Below are 20,335 nucleotides of genomic sequence, written 5' to 3'. Positions count from 1 at the left end.
ACTGCCTGCCGACTGCCGACACAGAGGTAGCCACAGCCGTGAACTACCGCACTGTACACTGGTTGATAAAGAGATAGTAGTATACTCGTAACAACTAGTATGACACTATGACGACGGTATAAAGAAAGAAAAAAAAATACCACAGTTAGGTGGTATATATTATAATAATAATACAATTATGGATGGACGGACTGCCTGCCGAGTGCCGACACAGAGGTAGCCACAGCCGTGAACTACCGCACTGTACACTGGTTGATAAAGAGATAGTAGTATACTCGTAACAACTAGTATGACACTATGACGACGGTATAAAGAATGAAAAAAAAACCACGGTTAGGTGGTATATATTATAATAATAATACAATTATGGATGGACGGACTGCCTGCCGACTGCCGACACAGAGGTAGCCACAGCCGTGAACTACCGCACTGTACACTGGTTGATAAAGAGATAGTAGTATACTCGTAACAACTAGTATGACACTATGACGACGGTATAAAGAATGAAAAAAAAACCACGGTTAGGTGGTATATATTATAATAATAATACAATTATGGATGGACGGACTGCCTGCCGACTGCCGACACAGAGGTAGCCACAGCCGTGAACTACCGCACTGTACACTGGTTGATAAAGAGATAGTAGTATACTCGTAACAACTAGTATGACACTATGACGACGGTATAAAGAATGAAAAAAAAACCACGGTTAGGTGGTATATATTATAATAATAATACAATTATGGATGGACGGACTGCCTGCCGACTGCCGACACAGAGGTAGCCACAGCCGTGAACTACCGCACTGTACACTGGTTGATAAAGAGATAGTAGTATACTCGTAACAACTAGTATGACACTATGACGACGGTATAAAGAAAGAAAAAAAAATACCACGGTTAGGTGGTATATATTGTAATACAATTATGGATGGACGGACTGCCTGCCGAGTTCCGACTGCCGACACAGAGGTAGCCACAGCCGTGAACTACCGCACTGTACTGTGTCTGCTGCTAATATAGACTGGTTGATAAAGAGATAGTATACAATACATTCAACAATATACTACTATACTGGTGGTCAGGCACTGGTCACCACTAGTCACACTGGCAGTGGCACTCCTGCAGCAAAAGTGTGCACTGTTTAATTTTAAATTAATATAATATTATGTACTCCTGGGGGCTCCTGCTATAACAACCTGCAGTGCTCCCCAGTCTCCCCCACAATTATTATAAGCTTTGCCTTTTATACATTGATGTGCAGCACACTGGGCTGAGCTGAGTGCACACAGACTGAGTCACACTGTGTGACTGGCTGCTGCTGTGTATCGTTTTTTTTCAGGCAGAGAACGGATATAGCAGAGAACGGATATATTATATTAAAATAAATAAAAGTTAACTAACAACAACTGCACTGGTCACTGTGGTAAACTCTGTCTGACTCTGCACAATCTCTCTCTCTCTTCTAATCTAATTTCTAATGGAGAGGACGCCAGCCACGTCCTCTCCCTATCAATCTCAATGCACGTGTGAAAATGGCGGCGACGCGCGGCTCCTTATATAGAATCCGAGTCTCGCGAGAATCCGACAGCGTCATGATGACGTTCGGGCGCGCTCGGGTTAACCGAGCAAGGCGGGAGGATCCGAGTCTGCTCGGACCCGTAAAAAAAACATGAAGTTCGTGCGGGTTCGGTTTCAGAGAAACCGAACCCGCTCATCTCTATTATATATATATATATATATATATATTATATATATATATATATATATATATATATATCCTGCAAGAAGGTGGGGTACCTTGCAGGCTTCCGTGCATTGGCCAATTCACTAACTAAACCCCCATCATTTATCTATTGATGTTGTGAGGATAAGTGAGCTTGCTATGGTGAGTGCTGAACTTTCTGTTTATATATCTATCTAATATATATATAATATATAGATAGATAGATAGATAGATAGATAGATAGATAGATAGATAGATAGATAGATAGATAGATAGATATAGATATAGTTTGGCATATAACTTTCATAAACCTTCCTATCAAATTGCATCCACTCTGTACAGTCCACACATATCCTCACATGTCTTCTCATTCTATGCAATAGATAGCACCTTTCCTTATGTACACATGCCTATTTCCCTATAGATTGTAAGCTTGCGAGCAGGGCCTTCCTACCTCTATGACTGTTTGTTATCACCCATTTTGTTATTGTTATTTCAAATTGTAAAGCGCAACAGAATTTGCTGCGCTATATAAGAAACTGTTAATAAATAAATAATAAATAAATAAATATTAGCATGCAGTTGTAATGTGTGTAGATAATAAATGATAATTATGAAGCAGATATATCAATGCAGCTGGGTAGATACAGTTATAAATGGATTAATAATGTATTATTTAATATGTATTCTAGAGAATCACAACTAAAAAACAATATTTAATAAGCAGTGAGTAACAATATATTGGAGGCAGCCACGTTATGGACTGAATGATAGCTCATATGCAGCCAAATGAAATTTTTAATTAAGAACTACTGTAGCAACTTAATGTATATATATATATATGTATATATATATATATATATATATATATAAATATATACACACATTGTGGTAGGAGAGGTACTTTGCCACCAGGAAACAACCATAGGGAATTAATAGTGGCTTGGGCCACTGATAGAGTGGCTGGTGGAATCTACACACAGGGTCCTGGGGGTAGATAGGAAGTGTAGCTGGACTGGGTTCCCATCCATTGGGCCCAGACCGGGTCTTATAGGCTTCTTAGCCCAAGAAGCTGCTTCATCAGCCAGCACCTGGTTGCTGGGTTTAAAGCAGAGTCTCTCCCATGAGTCAGGGCTCCTGACGGCAGTTAGTGTCCAGGTGATAGGTCTGCTTGGGACAGTGGGATCCGGAAGACTGGGGCACTAGTGTCAGGATGCCGGGGCCTTATTAAGTAAAAAGGAGTGAGGCAGGGCCTAAACTCCCTGGTTGTTTATACTAGAGACAGTGATCTTTGTTTTATGTGTATCTTTGTTTTTGAGCAATGTGAATAAAAGGTATTTGTTGTTTTTGCACAAGCCTGGAGTCGGTTTCTGGTGGAATTTTTGTAGCAGAGTGCATTCTAGCAAGACTCTTGTTACAATATATTTTTATATATTTGCAATAATTGCTAATCATAATGCATTTACCAATATGCCAGGGGTTTGTTCAGATTTACCTGTTCACCCTCCACCAATTTATTTCACTTTAATAATATTGTTTTCAAGATCTAAGTCTGGATGGGTCTAGGTGCACCCTTGTGTACTAAGCAATGTACAGTACTGTATATCCTCACCCAACCGCTTCCTATCAACAGGTGCAAATGTAACCATCTTGCTTGCTAAACCCATGCACTTTGGGGGATTTTGTATTACATTACCTCCTAAGCTTACCATTTAACATGTCTCAAGAGGGTTCTACCAAAGCATTATTAAAAAAAAAAAAAAAAAAATTGCATTTGTAGTTTTATATCTCATACTATAGAATGTCGTTTATTCTTACCATGAAATAATTCTATCTTGTTCAAATCAATGTAATGTTGCATCTTTAATGATACAGGGCCTAATTCAGATTGGATCGCTTATGCAAAGCAACCAGCAGTTTTGCGATGGTTGGGAAACCGAAGCAGCGCAGGACCCATTCTTGTAATAATGTGAACGCCACTGCCTGATTGAAAGGCAGAGGCATTTGAGGCGAGGGACGAGGGCAGGGGCTGCCGACACGCCAATTTTCTGGGAGTGGCAAGGCCAAGGACTGTGTCCCAGATGCAGTTTCCATGGCCTCGCAAGCCGCACTGTGACTGCTATTTGAAAAATCTATTTACTAATCCTTGGAGAGTGATAAAGTGGAGAGAGATAAAGAACCAACCAATCAACTCTTAACTGCCATGTTACAGGCTGTATTTGAAAAATGACAGTTAAGAGCTGATTGGTTGGTACTATATCTCTCCCCTCTTCATCACTCTGCAATAGACCCCTTGTGTTTTAACAAATACATTCTTAATAGCCCATGCATTGTCTGTGCATTTCTGCTGCTAGACAGGTAATGGCTTTGATATAAAATAATTCAGCTTTTAAATAAATATGATGCTATCACAATGCATCCCCTTTGTACTCACACCGCTATATACTTTAGCTAATGGCATATTTTGGGTTTGAGTCCTTCAGAACATGATGTCAACAGTATTCAGGAACAGGGTCAGAGAAGTCAAACACTCAAGAAGCAGGCAAGCTGCTCCTAGGCATAGTAGTTTGCAGGAGTAGATACACAGGGGAGATATGACAATAAAGGGGCAGAAGACGGATTAAGCCAACACACATCTGGTAATGAGAAAACAGCATGGACAAGGCTAAGCAGGTCACAATTGGAAATGCCTTCTCCAAGATGATACTGTAACTAACATGGAATGGATTAGCTATCTTACTTATTGGCCAAAGACCATAGTTATTGTGCTAGGAAATTCTGATTTTCTAAACAGTTGGATGACTTCTTACATTGGAACTGAGGACAAGTCCTCCGCGATAGTATGTCTAATATGTAACTTTGTCTGAACTTGCATTGTGATGTACTTGTCATGACAAGTCATGCTATATGCTGCCCGAAGAAACCAAGCACATATGTAGCAGGTTTTGCTGTAGTGAACTCCAGTTCAACATTTGCAGATAAACAAATTACATGTATTTAACAAGATGGTATAGGTAACACTCTGTAATAGACAGCATGGAAAACTAAGAGTACAAGAAAACCTAACACATGGATGTACAGTACTAGGACTAGGTAGAACATGACACAAGGACAAACAAGGTTGGCGAGCAGGAGCTGACAGGAAGTAGGGAGGCCCAGCTCATGAGAGCTTACAGTCTAATCCAGCTGTATTCACATCTTTGTTTTTAATACATTTTTTTAGATAAATTTTGTCTCAAAAATCTGACCTGTGTCTACCGATGAGAACCAGTGATACAGCTTACAGGTCATTTCGTGAAAGTTAGTTAAAACTAGATATATCTTCGGGCCCTTTACTTATTACAGAGCATAATAAGCCCAAACCATCTGCTGTGATTTCTCAGGTGGGAGAAATTTATCTTTTAAAGAAAGTCATTAAAGATGACATTTCATCAGTGGCTTTCCAACATGTCCTTAATTGTGCAAGTTGTTTTGTGAATTACTGTATTATCCCATTGGAGGCTAGTTAGTACAAACACTGCAGGTCAGTCTCTCAGTATGAGATCACTGGTTGTTACACATCAGTTCACACCATTTATGTTCCTGTATAGTACATGTCTGTGAATTACATTACTCTCATCTGTTTATCCCCCTATCTGCAGGAGGATAGAAAGCAATCATTTCAACTGCAGCTGTGACATTCGTTGGATACAGCTTGGTTATGCAAAAAATGAAGCTAACTTGAGAGAACAGCAGCTCTTTTGCATGAATATGGAGGGTACTGTCATCCCACTACACAAAATGAACATCTCGCAGTGTGGTGAGTGGTGTTATTCAAATATTAGAATTTATATATCATTTTATTTTATATGCAGTTTTAATCATAGTTCCCTACTATCCCACATCCTGTAGGAAACTCCTGTTTTAGTGTTGTGTCTCCCGCTGCCCCGCATTATAAATGAAACACCCTCCCCAGATTCTTTACTACAGCTAAACTCAGCCTGCCTGGGGACCATCAAGAAACTTTTGGGCAAGAACAGTGACTTTCTGCAGTGACTACTCTCATTAGCCCCTTGCTGGTCCCCTGGCAGGAGAGACTGTGTGCGTCATCCATTTTCATGTCAACCTTTTGACCCTGTCAACCTTTTTTTTTATTTAGTGTCTCAGGACCTCAGTAAGCCATTGAAGTAGAACAGGAGATTTTACTTATTTATTTTTTTGTCCCAGCAAAAGTAGTAAAGAGGGCTGGAGTTAAGTTGTGCACAGTAATGACCATTTACATAATGAGACAAAGTCTGGCACAATTATGGTCGATAACATAATGATACAGAGTCTGGCAGCGGTGTTAGGTAGCAGGATATGGTAGTCAGTTCAGTAATGGAAACTAATTTATAAAATGTACATTTTTGCTGCCATGTACTAAATGAATGATTCCTCTCATGATTGCAAGTTTAATAGAGAATAAAGGAACAGTATGTATAATATACACTAATGTAATACAAAACAATGAGTCACTAAGAAAGGTGACTGCTGAAAGTAAAACAAAGTGCAAGTGCCTGCAGCCCGTTTATGAAGTCCTGATGCAGGACCATAGTAGGGCAGTAATCAACCCTGTGCCAGCCCTGGTCCCTGAACACATTAGGTCATGATGAAAGGATGAGGGGTGGGGGTGGGGGGGAAGGGGAGCACTGTAACCAAGCAGTAGCTGAGTTTAGGGTGCTTTGGGCAGCCCTGTGGTAGCTCTATATGCTGCATGATGCTGTTCTAGGCACCCTGCAAGCCAAATGCTGGTGCCATGGGACAGCGACTGCACTGCCTCCTAGGCTCTGCACTGTGGGTGTAATGACACCACTTGCCCAGCCGTAGGTACGGACCTTTCCTGGTGTGACAACACATGGGTGCGGTTACAACACTCCACACTATGCATCTGACTCAGAGTTTGATGCCTTTTTACATCACAAATGTATGTGGGAATATGTGGTCATAAAATTGCAGCCGTAAATGTGTGTTTTTGCTTTGTATGTTTCCATCTCAAAATCTTATATTGTATATCTGCACAAATGCAATAGCTTGCTCTCCGTGTAGTCCAAATGGAATGACAAATAGGAAGTCAAAACAGATAGTGTGACTTGTTATAATGTAGTTACAATACTAATGAATGAAGTACTCTCAGCTGGAGTAGTCAATATGTAAACAGCCAATCAGAAGCTGCCCGAGATTGATGCTAGTGTCATCCTCCTCCTCCTCCTCCTCCTCCTCCTCCTCCTCTTGTATCTTTGAACCAGGCCTTCAATACCCACAAAACATTCACCTCCTAAAATGCATATGTGTGATGTGTGCAAATCTCAGCTAAGGTGTGCTATACTGCACTTACATACGCTCACCCAAATTGTAATCAATTATACATTTGGCTGCTAATCTTCCAGCGCTGTTGCTTAAGAGGCTGCAAGTCAAAGATAAAATAATTACTGATGCATGTTTGTACATCTGCGTCTGTAATATATATGCACCAGCAACAGCACGTGAATTCCATGAGACATCATTGGAAAATATAATTTCTTTATTCCAACATTGTGCCATTAATAATTCTATGGCAAGGGATCACATGGTGTGGTTTAGAGTGTACACTCCACTAATACAAATGTTAATCTGTATGAGGGATGAGAAGGAAGCAGTGTGCACAGTGTGTGTATTGTAAGAACCTCTGGCTGACATAGCAGCATAACAGTGTCTTGTTCACATCACAGCTGTCTACATAATCTAATATCATTATTTAAAGAAATTAGGTCTTACTCTCAGTATATGGCTTTGTGCTCTATTATCAGTTTCTTCTGAACTTTGTTTTGTAGAAGATAATAAAACAAATCCCGACAAGAGTGCAGGTACAATACTGATTTGAATTATGTTATAACAGCTTCTGGTGGCATTGAGCATCTTAATATATGCCGGCATTTTTTGTCTTCCTAGAGGATTAGCTTCTGTTATCGAGATAAATAATTCTCTCTGCCACTCAGAGTTCTATTCTCCTCTGTCTGCCAACAGGTGTTGGAGTATATGTGATCAATATAATCAGCTTAGTACAAATGTTTAAGGTTCTTCCACTTGTTTGGAAAAAATGTGAAACCTGAAGATGATCCTTTATTTTCAAGTCCTTTTTTCTTTTTCTTTTTGGTGCTCTGTGAGCCGTGGATGTAAGTCCTTTATATTAATGTATTCCTTGTAGCATCTACTGGATTAGAAACCCACGGCAATTACGAATGTTGATCACATTGTTGTGACTGGGTATTATTTTCTCCAGCTCATATCAGCAAAGGTTTCAAGATTAAACATTGTGCCTATTAGGGGAATGCAATATAATCACTAAATTGTCCATCGGGAATTAAGATAGGAGCAGATGCAGTACTTAAGACACATTTGGTAGGATAAAATGAAAGCACATTTTGGAATAATCTGATTTTCAGAGGTATACCTTACATTGGTGAACTAGTGAACTCCCAAGCAGATCATATTTTGTCAGAGGCAGTAAAGAGTAATGTTGTCGTCTGTTTTCTTTGCTCTTTGCATACAGATATCCCAGAGATCAGCGTCAGTCGCAGCAGTTTGGTGGTACATGAAGGGGACAATGCTGTAGTTACATGTAATGGATCTGGATCACCTCTACCTGATGTGGATTGGATTGTCACGAATCTCCATTCAATTAACACACATCAGGTGAGAAGCCTGGCATGCAGATTACAGTAACACAATATCCTGCTTCTCTGCGTCTGTCATTTGCACAATAATTGCATACATTTTTCACACTACTTGGCATACAAATGGAGATGTTCTAAGCCAGTTCCCTGCAAGAAAGGCCTTTTATAATCACACATACTGTACCTATACTCAAAGCGCGACAAATAACCACTTTGGTGTGCCACAGACTTTGCCACTAAGCCTTGCCATGCACATCTCGCCACTGACTTTTTTAACCTGTGTAAAAAGGCAGAGATGGGTGTCCAGTGGAGGGACCAGCACCATACAGTGTCAAATAGGAGGGAATAGCCCCATGCAGTGTCTACTAGAAGGGACCAGCACCATGCTGTGTCCAATAGGAAGGATCAGCTCCATGCGGTGTCCGATAGGAGGGACCAGCACCGTTTGGTGTCCCATAGGAGTGACCATCACCATGCGGTATCCAGTAGGATGGACCAGCACCATGTTGTTTCTAATAGGAGGGTCCAGCGCCATGCGTTGTCCAATAGGAGGAACCAGCACCCTGCTTCACTCCATGCGTAGTTGTGCTTATTTTATCACTCTGTACTAATTACTTTGCAATAAAAACACTAATTCTAAATGCCTGAGATATTATAAATTACTTTGTATTCAGCTATGATGCAAATAAGTTGCTAAAATTAGGAAAATCGCTACCCATGCAGATTGTCTAAGTCGCACTGTGCATCTCACACCATACAATAGGTGTATGTGGACACCTCTGTATTTCATTGTGGCATTACAATATAATAAAAGCAATGGAAGTACACTTATTACCTATGCAGAGCAGACGTAGCAATTTTTTGGGATAAATGATTATGAGACTGCAGATTCTCACAAAGCCTGGTACATCCCACAAAATGGCTGCCTTCACTGTGTGTAGTAAAGGACACCTTTCAGTACTACATAAATATCAGACTACACGTGTGCTTGTTATGGTCATAGAAACACTTGTTTTCTAGGTTATTTTCTTTTTATCTGTATTCTACCGTGGCATCTATATACAAATGAGAGGAATAGGCAGACTTAATAGAACCATAATATTATAAAAAGAAAAGTTATTTTGCTTACTTAAAATGTGGCAAAATATACTAGGCTAGCAAGATATTTTACTGTATGTGAAACGGATAAGCTGATTCCCTGCAATGTTTTACTACAGAATCTTTCGCTGTTACACGTTGTAGTGTACACTGTACTGTATGTTGCAAAGAGTTGCTTAGCTCTGAAAATGGGCAGCTGCATTGGAATCTCCTATTTATATTTCATAGGGGTGGGAACCCTGTTCATTAGGTTATGAGAGTGGCACATGCTCCGTTTGAGTCATGCTGGACAAGTGTACAAGACGGAAGCCTCCCTGCCTTGTCTATTAGTACATGTCAGACCTCTCCAGCTACACCTGTCAGTTGTCTCTTTTCATTTACTTTCTTCTTCCTATCAAACTCACATTATGCTGTTGTCTTCTTGCTATTGTGTTAAACACTACAGGTGGCTACATTTTAACAGGACTGTGAAGGAACAATGTAACTCAAATGTAGGCTGCTCTTGCATGGGACACTGTAACATTCATGCATGTATTTGTACTACTGTGAAAGCAATTACACCTGACTCATGAAATAATAATATGTTTTCATCCAATGGTGCATGGGAATCACTCATAGATTATTCTAGGTACTATAGTAGTTCTGTAAGCACTCAGTGTAAAGTGATTCACCCTTGTCATCTGTCTCTTATAGTACCTTATTTATGGTATGCAGTCATTATATTTACATTCAGAATTTTCACTTGGAAAAAATGTTCACATTCCCAATGTTGATGTGAATATAAATTTAACATAGTCATACGTAATTTTGACATTGTGAATGATGTCAGGTAAAATGCCAACAGCTCATTTTACTGTTAGGGTTTGAGTCAGGCTGCGGTTAGGGTTAGGGTCAGGCTGCGGTTAGGGTCAGGCTGTGTTTAGGGTTAGGCTGTTGTTAGAGTTAGGGTCAGGCTGCGGTTGGGGTTAGGGTCAGGCTGTGTTTAGGGTTAGGCTGTTGTTAGGGTTAGAGTCAGGCTGCGGTTAGGGTTAGGGTCTGGCTGCGGTTGGGGTTAGGGTCAGGCTGTGTTTAGGGTTAGGCTGTTGTTAGTGCTGAAACACACTACCCGGCTTTTGCCGGCCGGGAAAAAGCCGGACGGCTTTTTCCCGTGCCGGCATTGTAGTTAACAGTGTGAGGGCTAGGGTCCCTTCACACTGCACGACCCCGGCCCGGCTGCCGGGTTGCAGCCGGGTCTCACCACTGGAAGGTCCGGCGGCCGGGCGGCCGCCGGGCCGTCTTTGGAGCCAGTAAACCATGTGTGTGAAGGGGAGCTTTCACACACAACGGTTTTTTCTGAAGCCGTGTCTGATGCTGCGCATGCGCACAGCATCACACACGGCTCAAAGCCGTCCTGTGTGACAGACTCTGCCGGTTTCTCCCGGATGGCAAAAAGCCGGACAAAGTTTGTCCGGCTTTTTGCCTTCCGGGAAAAACCGGAGTGTGTGTTACAGCCCTTAGGGTTTGAGTCAGGCTGCAGTTAGGGTTAGGGTCAGACTGCGGTTAGGGTTAGGGTCAAGATGCAGTTAGGGTTAGAGTCAGGCTGTGGTTAGGGTTAGGGTCAGGCTGCGGTTAGGGTCAGGCTGTGTTTAGGGTTAGGCTGTTGTTAGGGTTAGGGTCAGGCTGCGGTTGGGGTTACGGTCAGGCTGTGTTTAGGGTTAGGCTGTTGTTAGGGTTATAGTCAGGATGCGGTTAGGGTTAGGGTCAGGCTGCGGTTGGGGTTAGGGTCAAGCTGTTGTTAGGGTTATGGTCAGGCTGCGGTTGGGGTTAGGGTCAGGCTGCGGTTGGGGTTAGGGTCAGGCTGCGGTTGGGGTTAGGGTGTTGTTAGGGTTAGGGTCAGGCTGCGGTTGGGGTTAGGGTCAGGCTGTGGTTAGGGTTAGGCTGTTGTTAGGGATAGGATCAGGCTGTGGTTTGGGTTATGGTCAGGCTGCGGTTGGGGTTAGGGGCAGGCTGTGTTTAGGGTTAGGCTGTTGTTAGGGTTAGAGTCAGGCTGTGGTTAGGGTTAGGGTCAGGCTGCGGTTGGGGTTAGGGTCAGGCTGTGGTTAGGGTTAGGCTGTTGTTAGGGATAGGATCAGGCTGTGGTTAGGGTTATGGTCTGGCTGCGGTTAGGTCAGGCTGTGATTAGAGTCAGGCTGTGGTTAGGGTCAGTCTGCGGTTAGGGTTAGGGTCAAGCTGCGGTTAGGGTTGTGGCTATATTCAGCTAAAACTGTGAAAATGTCCATGTCATCATTGTTGATATTTGATATGTCGACATAACATTCATGTTGACAATTTTGTATCATGCCCTTTGCTCACAGACACCCCCATTTATAACGGCAGTGTGCAAAGTAATTGATCTTTTCCATTCTGTGACATGTTGTATGTGAGGAAGACAGGTCTACGTTAAAACATTTAAAATTGGATAGAACGTTTTGTACACAGTGAATCATTGTCCTTTGCTGTTCTCACTGTGTGATCTGATATTGTCTTCTATTATCATTAATTTGCAGTGTACCTGTAGCTGAAGATAAGGCATATGAATGATTACCCCCTGTGTTTTTCTCATAAACAACAGTATCAATACAGACAAGATCATAATATGTGGAATAATGTACTGTAGCAGCATGGTATCAATCACCAAAATAATTGCCTAGAGAGAGGAGTTAAGGGCAGGTAGTGAATATTGCACACAGTGAGAAATCCACTTATTAAATTAGGACCTGGACTACATACAAAGTGGATCCTATTGTATTTACTATGGGCACTGGATGCATTGTACAAATGCCCTGGTATTGCACTGTTGCATCCAGGGGTGCATTGGGAATATTGAGAACTTGATGTGTCCCTAGAAAAATCTTAAAGTGGCCTCAATTAGATCAAAATAGCTTTAGATGGGGCCAATACAAAGTAGCTGTGGTTAGCACACCACACTAGCAGAAAAAGTAATGAGCAAATGGCAATAACAGAACAGGTATTGCAGATACAGTATACTGCCATTTAAGGATTGATAATTATGTTTCCCCATGTAAAAGCAATCTTCCTGCTGACACACAAACAGTTGGTGGATGTGGGCAGAGATAAACACACATGGGGAGACAGAAACAGATGGGGAAAAATTGGTATACATAAAATATTCATGAGTGAGACAGAAAAACAAAGGGAATGACAGAGATGTACCCACACAAAGCATGGAGAAGAGACACCCACACAAAGGATAGGGTAACTGACATGTTCATACATGGGGAGCAGTGGCGGCTCCAGAGGTGGGGCTGCAGAGCAGTCCAATTTCATATAGAGGAGCTACACCAACTGCCAGTGAGTCAGATTGAGATGACAGTTGGTGGCAGTTGGTGTGGCTCCCCTGTTTTTAATTTGAACTGTGCTGCAGCCCCATCTCTGGAGCTGCCACTGATGGGGAGACAGAGAAAAATATAATATTGGAAAAAAAGAGACTCAAAGGGGGAGATTGGGGTGGCAGAGACAGATTAAAGGATAATGCATAGGGCTATAGACAAGACTAGAGAATATGACAAAAATAGGGGTGGAGTCAGGGGGGGAGAGGGTACTTACACTGAATTATTTATTTGCAAGGAGGAGGAAAACAGAGGAGATCATACAGGTGGCATGTAGTCCAGCCTTCAAAGATGCTGACCCAAATCATTTACTTTAGGAAACAACCTACCCACTCCTACCACAATGCATTTTTCTCCTCAAATACTATGTAATTTTGCCTAATATAAGGCTTAAACTAGTCATAAGAATAAGGTGACATCAGTACAGCTTTTATTATACAGTATGTGGAACCAGTGTGTCTACAGCCTAGACATGTACTTCTGAGTAAAGGTGCAGGACGAAATCCGAGTTCCATTAGGTTAGAGCCGGTGCACAAATCAATACCTACTATGTTATCTTTTGTAGAGTGGAAATGGATATCTGTCTCTCCACATAGCTAGCTATACACATAATATACATCCCATATGTGGCAACATGATGTTGCAGGGTTTATCTTGCTCCTTCACAGCACTGAGGTCTTGGGTTCAATTCTATCTGTATGGAGTTTGTATGTTCTCCCAGGTACACTGGTTTCTTCCCACAATCCAAAAACATGCTAGTAAGTAATTGGTTTCTAACAAGAAAATGAACCCTGTTGTATATGAGTGTGTGTACATACAGTACATATGATAGGGAATAAGCTTCAGTGAGGCAAAGACTGATATAAATGACTAAATATTATATGTACTGTAAAATGCTAGGAAGCATGTGCGCTTTATAAAAAACTAATAATAATCCCCTGCACACTGGTAGGCCTATTCTGCTGCCATCATGGAACAACACGGCAACGCCAAAGAAGACTTTAGGCTGTATATCCCCCATTATTGTCTTCATGAACTGTTACCAATATGATAGCTTACACAACGGGTTCTCAAACTCTGTCCTCAGGACCCCAAACAGTTGACGTTTTCCAGGTCTGATCACAGAATTGCAAGTGAAATAATCAGCTCCACCTGTGTATCTTTTAAAATGTGTTGGTGAGTAATGAATACACCTGTGCTCCTGCTAAGTGATCTGGAGAATGTGAGCTATGTGGGGACCTGAGGACAGAGTTTGAGAAACACTGACTTACACAAAGCAAGAAAATATACAAAGCAGAGATTTTCTGTGCACACAAGAAACTGCTTTACAGATTATTTTAGTGAAAACAAGCTATACTTTTTAAATGGGGTATGTTTTTCCATTAAGAACATTAAAATGTAAGGTTTGCTTAGGCTGCCTTCCGTTCCTTCAATGAGATGATAACATCATATTCAATTTTGTTTGTTTTAGTCTTTATAGATAAGGTCTAAAACACTAATTATTATATTTTAGAATATGCTCATTTTCAGCATTTTATAGAAATTAAAGATTTGAATAGCTCCATAATGTCTTCCACAATTGCAAAGTTTGAAGCCATTATGCACAAAACACTGTTTTTACTAATTGTATGAATTCTCTGCTATTGTTTATATGGAAATTGTATTATAATTTGACTTTATTCTGACAATTATAGAGATAAAAAATATAGTTAACATTGTAAAGGAAATAACTAGGTACAAAAAAGACATTTGTAGAATTGAATTCTCTTTTCTCTGCTGAAATCTCCTTTGATGTCATAATAAAAGCAGCTTTTGTTCTTCCTTGCAGATAGCTTCACAGCAATCTTTTTGCAGTTGCTTTGTTCAATTTTTAACGGTTCTCTTGCATATTTCTTTTACTGCTTCTCTTACATGCTCATGGTGATTGCAGACGAATGTCAACTGGACCAATGTGCATTCAATTAACCTGACTCTTGTGAATGTTTCTGGAGAGGACAATGGCTACACATTAACCTGCATTGCAGAAAATGTCGTGGGAATGACAAATGCCTCTGTATCACTCACTGTTTACTGTAAGTTGGGCTAAAGGCAACTGGTTGGAGTTAAGTTGAAAACTAAAGTTAACATAGCATACCTCCCAACTGTTCCGATTTTTGCTGGACAGTCCTGTTTTTTTGGGACTGTCCCGCTGTCCCACCAGCGGGTTGGAGTGTCCTGTGACAGTTGGGAGAACTCATGTATCTATTCACAGGACACAGAGACTGGGGGCATGACAGCAGCTCATACAGCCCTGGACATGCCCCCCTCAGTGATGTAAATGGGAGGCGTGGCAGGCAGTCATGGCATTACCGCAAAGCCATGCCCCCTTTTCCTGAAGCCACACCCCTTTTTGGGCAGGTGGAGCTTCACTAGATAAAAGTGTCCCTAATAGCTCCCATATATGCAGATATGCATAATAAAATTTGACTATTGTAGACTATTAACTTTTTATTTTTATTGCACAGTGTACACAAATTATGCTCAGATAATATTAATAAATTGTGTTACCTAATACCCCATTAGTTATAACATAAAAAGTAATAGTAATAGTGCTTAGAAATATAAGCAACTTCTAAATGGGTTTGCTGTAAATTTGTAATCTACTCTTACTACACATTATAGAATATGGTGTCATAAGAGTTTTGAGGAATCTAAGTAAGAAACTCCCTATCAGTCACCTTTTTCCTTTGCATAGCCCTCTTTAAAACATACAATAATATAAATTTATCTTATCTTTTAAATAATAACACATACAGTACAACAGGAGTTGACTTTTTCAATTAAGGTCACATTTATGTAGACATATGAATTTTAATTTCTAAATTAATTTCTGTTAAATGTTAAAGTTAGTACAGTATGGTGGTGAACAAAGAATGAATAACAAAACACAAGACAACAAAAACACTTATACAACTCAAATGTTGGTGTACAACTCTTCCAAAATCAAAAACACACATGGATGGGTTTGTGTTAATTCTCGGTAGGGACATTTTCTTTGGCCATCAAAAACATGAGAGAGCACACCCACTAAATAACTTCTTGAGGAAGTCCCGATTTACGACGGGACGAAACGCGTTGACGTCATATCCCCGTTTGCAGCCACACACTGACGGAAGCATCGTACGAGCATTATCTGCAACAGCCTCGTTGTAAGCGCAAACTGGAGCTCCGTTTACCCGCAAGCCAGGACCGAGACTGTGCCAAGTCCAGCGGCCACATTGGAAAGCGGTAACTGGGAGCATTTAAATATATACCCGCCTGCCAGAACTGAGATTGCACTATAGTGCGGGCGGTGGATGTTCATACTGACAATCACAGGAACGTGTATCTCTCCGGGTGACTGCACTGCCAGACATTCCCGTAAGCTCGGGTAAACCATTATACAGCAGCATCCCTCTGCACTGGGACGCCAGGAGCAGGAGGATAGGAGAGACTTTTTTTCCTTGCATAACTGTCAGTATATTGTTACAGTTTGACACAATATTTAGCAGATTGCAAAGGGTCTGTTTAGTGTCAAAAGAGGTACATTGTTGCTAATAACTATACAGCGCTAGATGTTATTTGATGCTCCCTATTTGAGCGTGTGGTATACAAACCAATTCTTTGATTTTATAGTTTTTATGTGTAATATATTGTTTATTAATTGAAGTAAAGATTAATTGATTTATTTATAAAGCAGATTCTATGGTTATTTATTTCAGTTTTGAGCATAAGCAGACACCTAAACCTATTGAATTTAAAGATATATAAATACACAAAAGCGCACCACTTTTCCTTGTTAATTGAAAAACCATGCATCTGTTCTAAACAGCCTCCAAAAAAACTAAACACAGACATAAAAAAATAATACAAACACAGGGAGCTAGAGTGGGATTTCTAGAAGAAAAGAGGGGGAGCTACAGTACAAATGACATAAGCTTATAGACAAATAAATACACACCTCGCAAAATCAACTGGACAAAATATACAGCAATCAGTTGCTACTAAATAGGCTTTAAAGCTCAGCACCCGAGAATGTCTTAAAGGGGGCTTGCCCAAACTCCACTAGGGATTTATTTATGCTAAAACAAAGTAACTGGTTTGCACTTTACCTCCAAGTGCTGCAAGATGTTGACAATGTTAATATGACTTTTTTCCTTTCTACACCTTTCCTTCTAGACCCTCCCAGGATACTTAGTTTGAAAGAACCAGTATTTCGTCTTGAGCACTGTATTGAATTCAGTGTTCGTGGAAATCCTCACCCAGTCCTAACTTGGTACCATAACATGAAGCCTATGCCACACATGGATTTCATACGCACACAGTACTATGAGGAGGACAATGTTTTGGAAGGCTGCTTATTATTTAATTCACCTACACATTTTAACAATGGTAATTATACACTGGTTGCTAAAAATAAGTTTGGAGTTGCTAACGAAACGGTTTATGGACATTTTCTTCAGAAGCCATTTTCAGGTAAGATGACTACATTTTAGTGTACCTGCTTCATAAGTAATTGACTGGAAAATGTTTGAAGATTAATCTATCATCTGTACTGTATTAATGTATATGCAACAAGTGAGAGCTGTTTTGTTTAATATAGTAGACATTTTATGTATCTGTGCAGCAGTTGTTAATATGTTAGCTTGCAAATTGATGGAGTGTGTGGCCTGAAGAAAGCTTCCAGTTTATTTAACCTTTATGTCAGGGTTTCTGAACACTAGTGCTCAGGGCCTGATAATAATAGCATAATAGCATATTTTTCTTAATTCTTGTAGAACACAATTGCCATATTCAGTGACTGACTCCTTATAAAAGATCCATTATTTCCCATTCAGTTCAGTTCAGGAGGCCTAGAAAGCATGTACCATTAGAGATTCCTGAGGACTAGGCTTCAGATACACTGACTCACTTAAAAATGGCAGTCACTCTAGCTAACATTAGGGATTCATAGTGCTAGTGATTAGTAAACTGAATGTTGGGAAGGCTGAGATAAAGATGGGAGACACTCTAACCGGAGAGAGTGTACACCTGACCACAATACCGTAATGTGAAAATAAATAAATAAGTTAATTAAAAATAAATAATTTATATATATATATATATATATATATATAAACAGGCAGCAAGCGTGGCACGCCAGGTGTCTAACCTAATAAGTCACTCAGGCAAGCAATATAAGATACAATGTTTCAATGCCGGTTTAATAGGGCATTTTCCTCAGGTATACCTCATTGTATCTTATATCGCTTGCCTGAGTGACTTATTAGGTTAGACACCTGGAGTGCCACGCTTGCTGCCTGGTTGTATTCCTTTTTTCAGAGACACCCGGTGCAGAACGCCAGTCTAAAGGAGAGCCAGATCACATGCATTTTATATACATATATATATATATATATATACAAACACACACGGTCAACATTATTATGACCACCAGCTAATAGCCAGAGTAACTGCCATGTGCAGCACGGACAGCAGCTAGACGGGCTGCGAGTGACTCAATAGGATGCTGGTAGGTTGGCACAGGTACATTTTCATGGTGAGCTACTCCACCCTTACACACCTTCTTAGCTGACGTTTACCTCTCACATCATTGGCGCGTCGTGGTGATCCACAGTTTCCACGTCAGTTATTCGCAATGGTGCTATTTGTCCAGTCACAATACACCTTCACCACAGCAGCATGCGAACAGTTCACAAACTGTGCTGTTTCAGAAATACTGTCCCCCTTGGCCTGAAAGCCGATAATCATCTCTTTTTGCAATTCTGATAAATTGCCCCTTTCACCAATGACAGCAACGAGTGATATATGTGCAGACGGCCTATCAGTGGCGTAACTACCACCCCCACAGCCACTGCAGAGGCTTGGAGGAGCAGGGCTGTAGGGGGTGCCGCCACTGATTTAGCGCAGATTGACATGCGGACAAGCCGTCCGCATGTCAATCTGCTAATTGTCCCTCCCAAAATGGCCACCGCCATAGAGGAGACAGATGTTTGAGGTCATACTTGACTTCTAGCATCATAGTGTTTCCGTACTATGGGTGGCAGAGTCAGCCCGAGGCCAGTAGCAGTATACAGATGCCAGTGCTCACCTGTTCTGGGGTCCTGGCTCAGGTATAGTCCGGGTGGGCAGTGGGGTGGCCTGGGCAATGCAGGGCACAGAGGAAGCCGAGCAGCAGAGCGCATTCCCATGTAGACAGCACAGTGCAGCAGCAGGGCATTAAGTTGCAGCTCTCCCCCAGGGGCCCCACCACCCTGCCTGGCATCCTGCTGCCCCAGGTGTAGTAGTGACAGCAGAAGCCCAAAGACGGCAGCCAGCATGAGGCGAGAGGATGGAGACTGTTGGCAGCGGGCCACTGGGCTCTGGTCCCCTCTGCTTGGGGAGCACAGGCTCCATTCTGTCTTCTTAGTGTCCACAGCACAGTAGTGTGGCTCGAGGATGAGCTGCTTGCATGGGGGGAGGGATGCCTGGGTCTTCCCTCCTCCTGCAGATGGCATGATTCACCAAGCTGGGCTTCATGTCACTGCTCAGCTCCTCTGTCCTGCCAGCCATGCCATGGCTCCCATTCACATTCATAGCGATCTAAATGCAGGGAAGTGTTGCCACCTGGGAGCGCATAGCGCTTGCAGCCATGGCACCCTGGCAACGAGCATGAAAACCCCTTGGCAACAAGCATTACGCACCCCTAGCAACATGCATTACCCCCTGGTAACAAGCATGACACCTAGCTCATGAAATCCCTGGCAACAAGCATTACGCCCTAGCAACGAGCATGACACCCAGTGCATGAAACCCCAGGCTATGAATATTACCCCCTGGCAACAAGCTTGACACCCAGCACATAAAACCCCTGGCAACAAGCATAACACTCATCGCATGAAAGCCCTGGCAACGAGCATGATACCCTGAGCATGAAAACCTCTGGCACCATGCATGGAACCAAGAGCATGAAACCCCTGGCAACGAGCAGGTAATTTTAAAGTAATTAGAAGCCTTACTGTAGGGTTTAATGTGTAATGGGCATTGCGTTGTTTTGCGTAACGTATCACGGACATTGCCAGATAATTTTTTGGCTTGGCCGGAGAAAAAATTCTAGTTACGCCACTGCGGCCCATCATACACCTTACAGTATATATCCACCAAGCCAGAGCACGACACGTGACATACTTCATGGGCTACATGCTGCCGATGTCAAATGTAGGAGGTGGTCATAATAATGTGACTTGACCATGTATATACCTACACACACACACATCTCAAGATGCTAAATCGCTTTGTATTCTGTATTTGTGAGGAGATAGGACATTTGCCGTATTTTTCTATACAAGAATGTTGTGAAATGCCTGCTTTATTTTCCTTTCAATCGAATGCACTTCATATTACCCTCAATTCAAACACTGTCACCTCTGAGAGCGGCGTTTCTGAATGTACTGTAGTGTAGTATAAAGCTGTTGT

At 41.6% G+C, this 20,335-nt stretch overlaps 1 protein-coding gene across 5 annotated transcripts in view; it reads left to right on the top strand.

The window, feature by feature from the left end:
- NTRK3 (neurotrophic receptor tyrosine kinase 3) overlaps positions 1 to 20,335 on the top strand; it is a 787,704-nt gene that overhangs the window by 389,738 nt on the left and 377,631 nt on the right. For all 5 annotated transcript variants that reach the window (XM_063925760.1, XM_063925757.1, XM_063925758.1 and 2 more), the window contains exons 6-9: positions 5,367 to 5,524; positions 8,273 to 8,415; positions 14,793 to 14,934; positions 17,060 to 17,356. In XM_063925760.1, coding sequence (XP_063781830.1) covers positions 5,367 to 5,524; positions 8,273 to 8,415; positions 14,793 to 14,934; positions 17,060 to 17,356 — 740 coding nt within the window. The remainder of the gene's footprint in view (positions 1 to 5,366; positions 5,525 to 8,272; positions 8,416 to 14,792; positions 14,935 to 17,059; positions 17,357 to 20,335) is intronic.

Source organism: Pseudophryne corroboree, chromosome 6 (genome assembly GCF_028390025.1).
Source record: "Pseudophryne corroboree isolate aPseCor3 chromosome 6, aPseCor3.hap2, whole genome shotgun sequence".
NCBI lineage: Eukaryota > Metazoa > Chordata > Amphibia > Anura > Myobatrachidae > Pseudophryne > Pseudophryne corroboree.
Note: the sequence above shows the minus strand (reverse complement) of the source record. Positions and strands in the feature narration are given on the sequence as shown.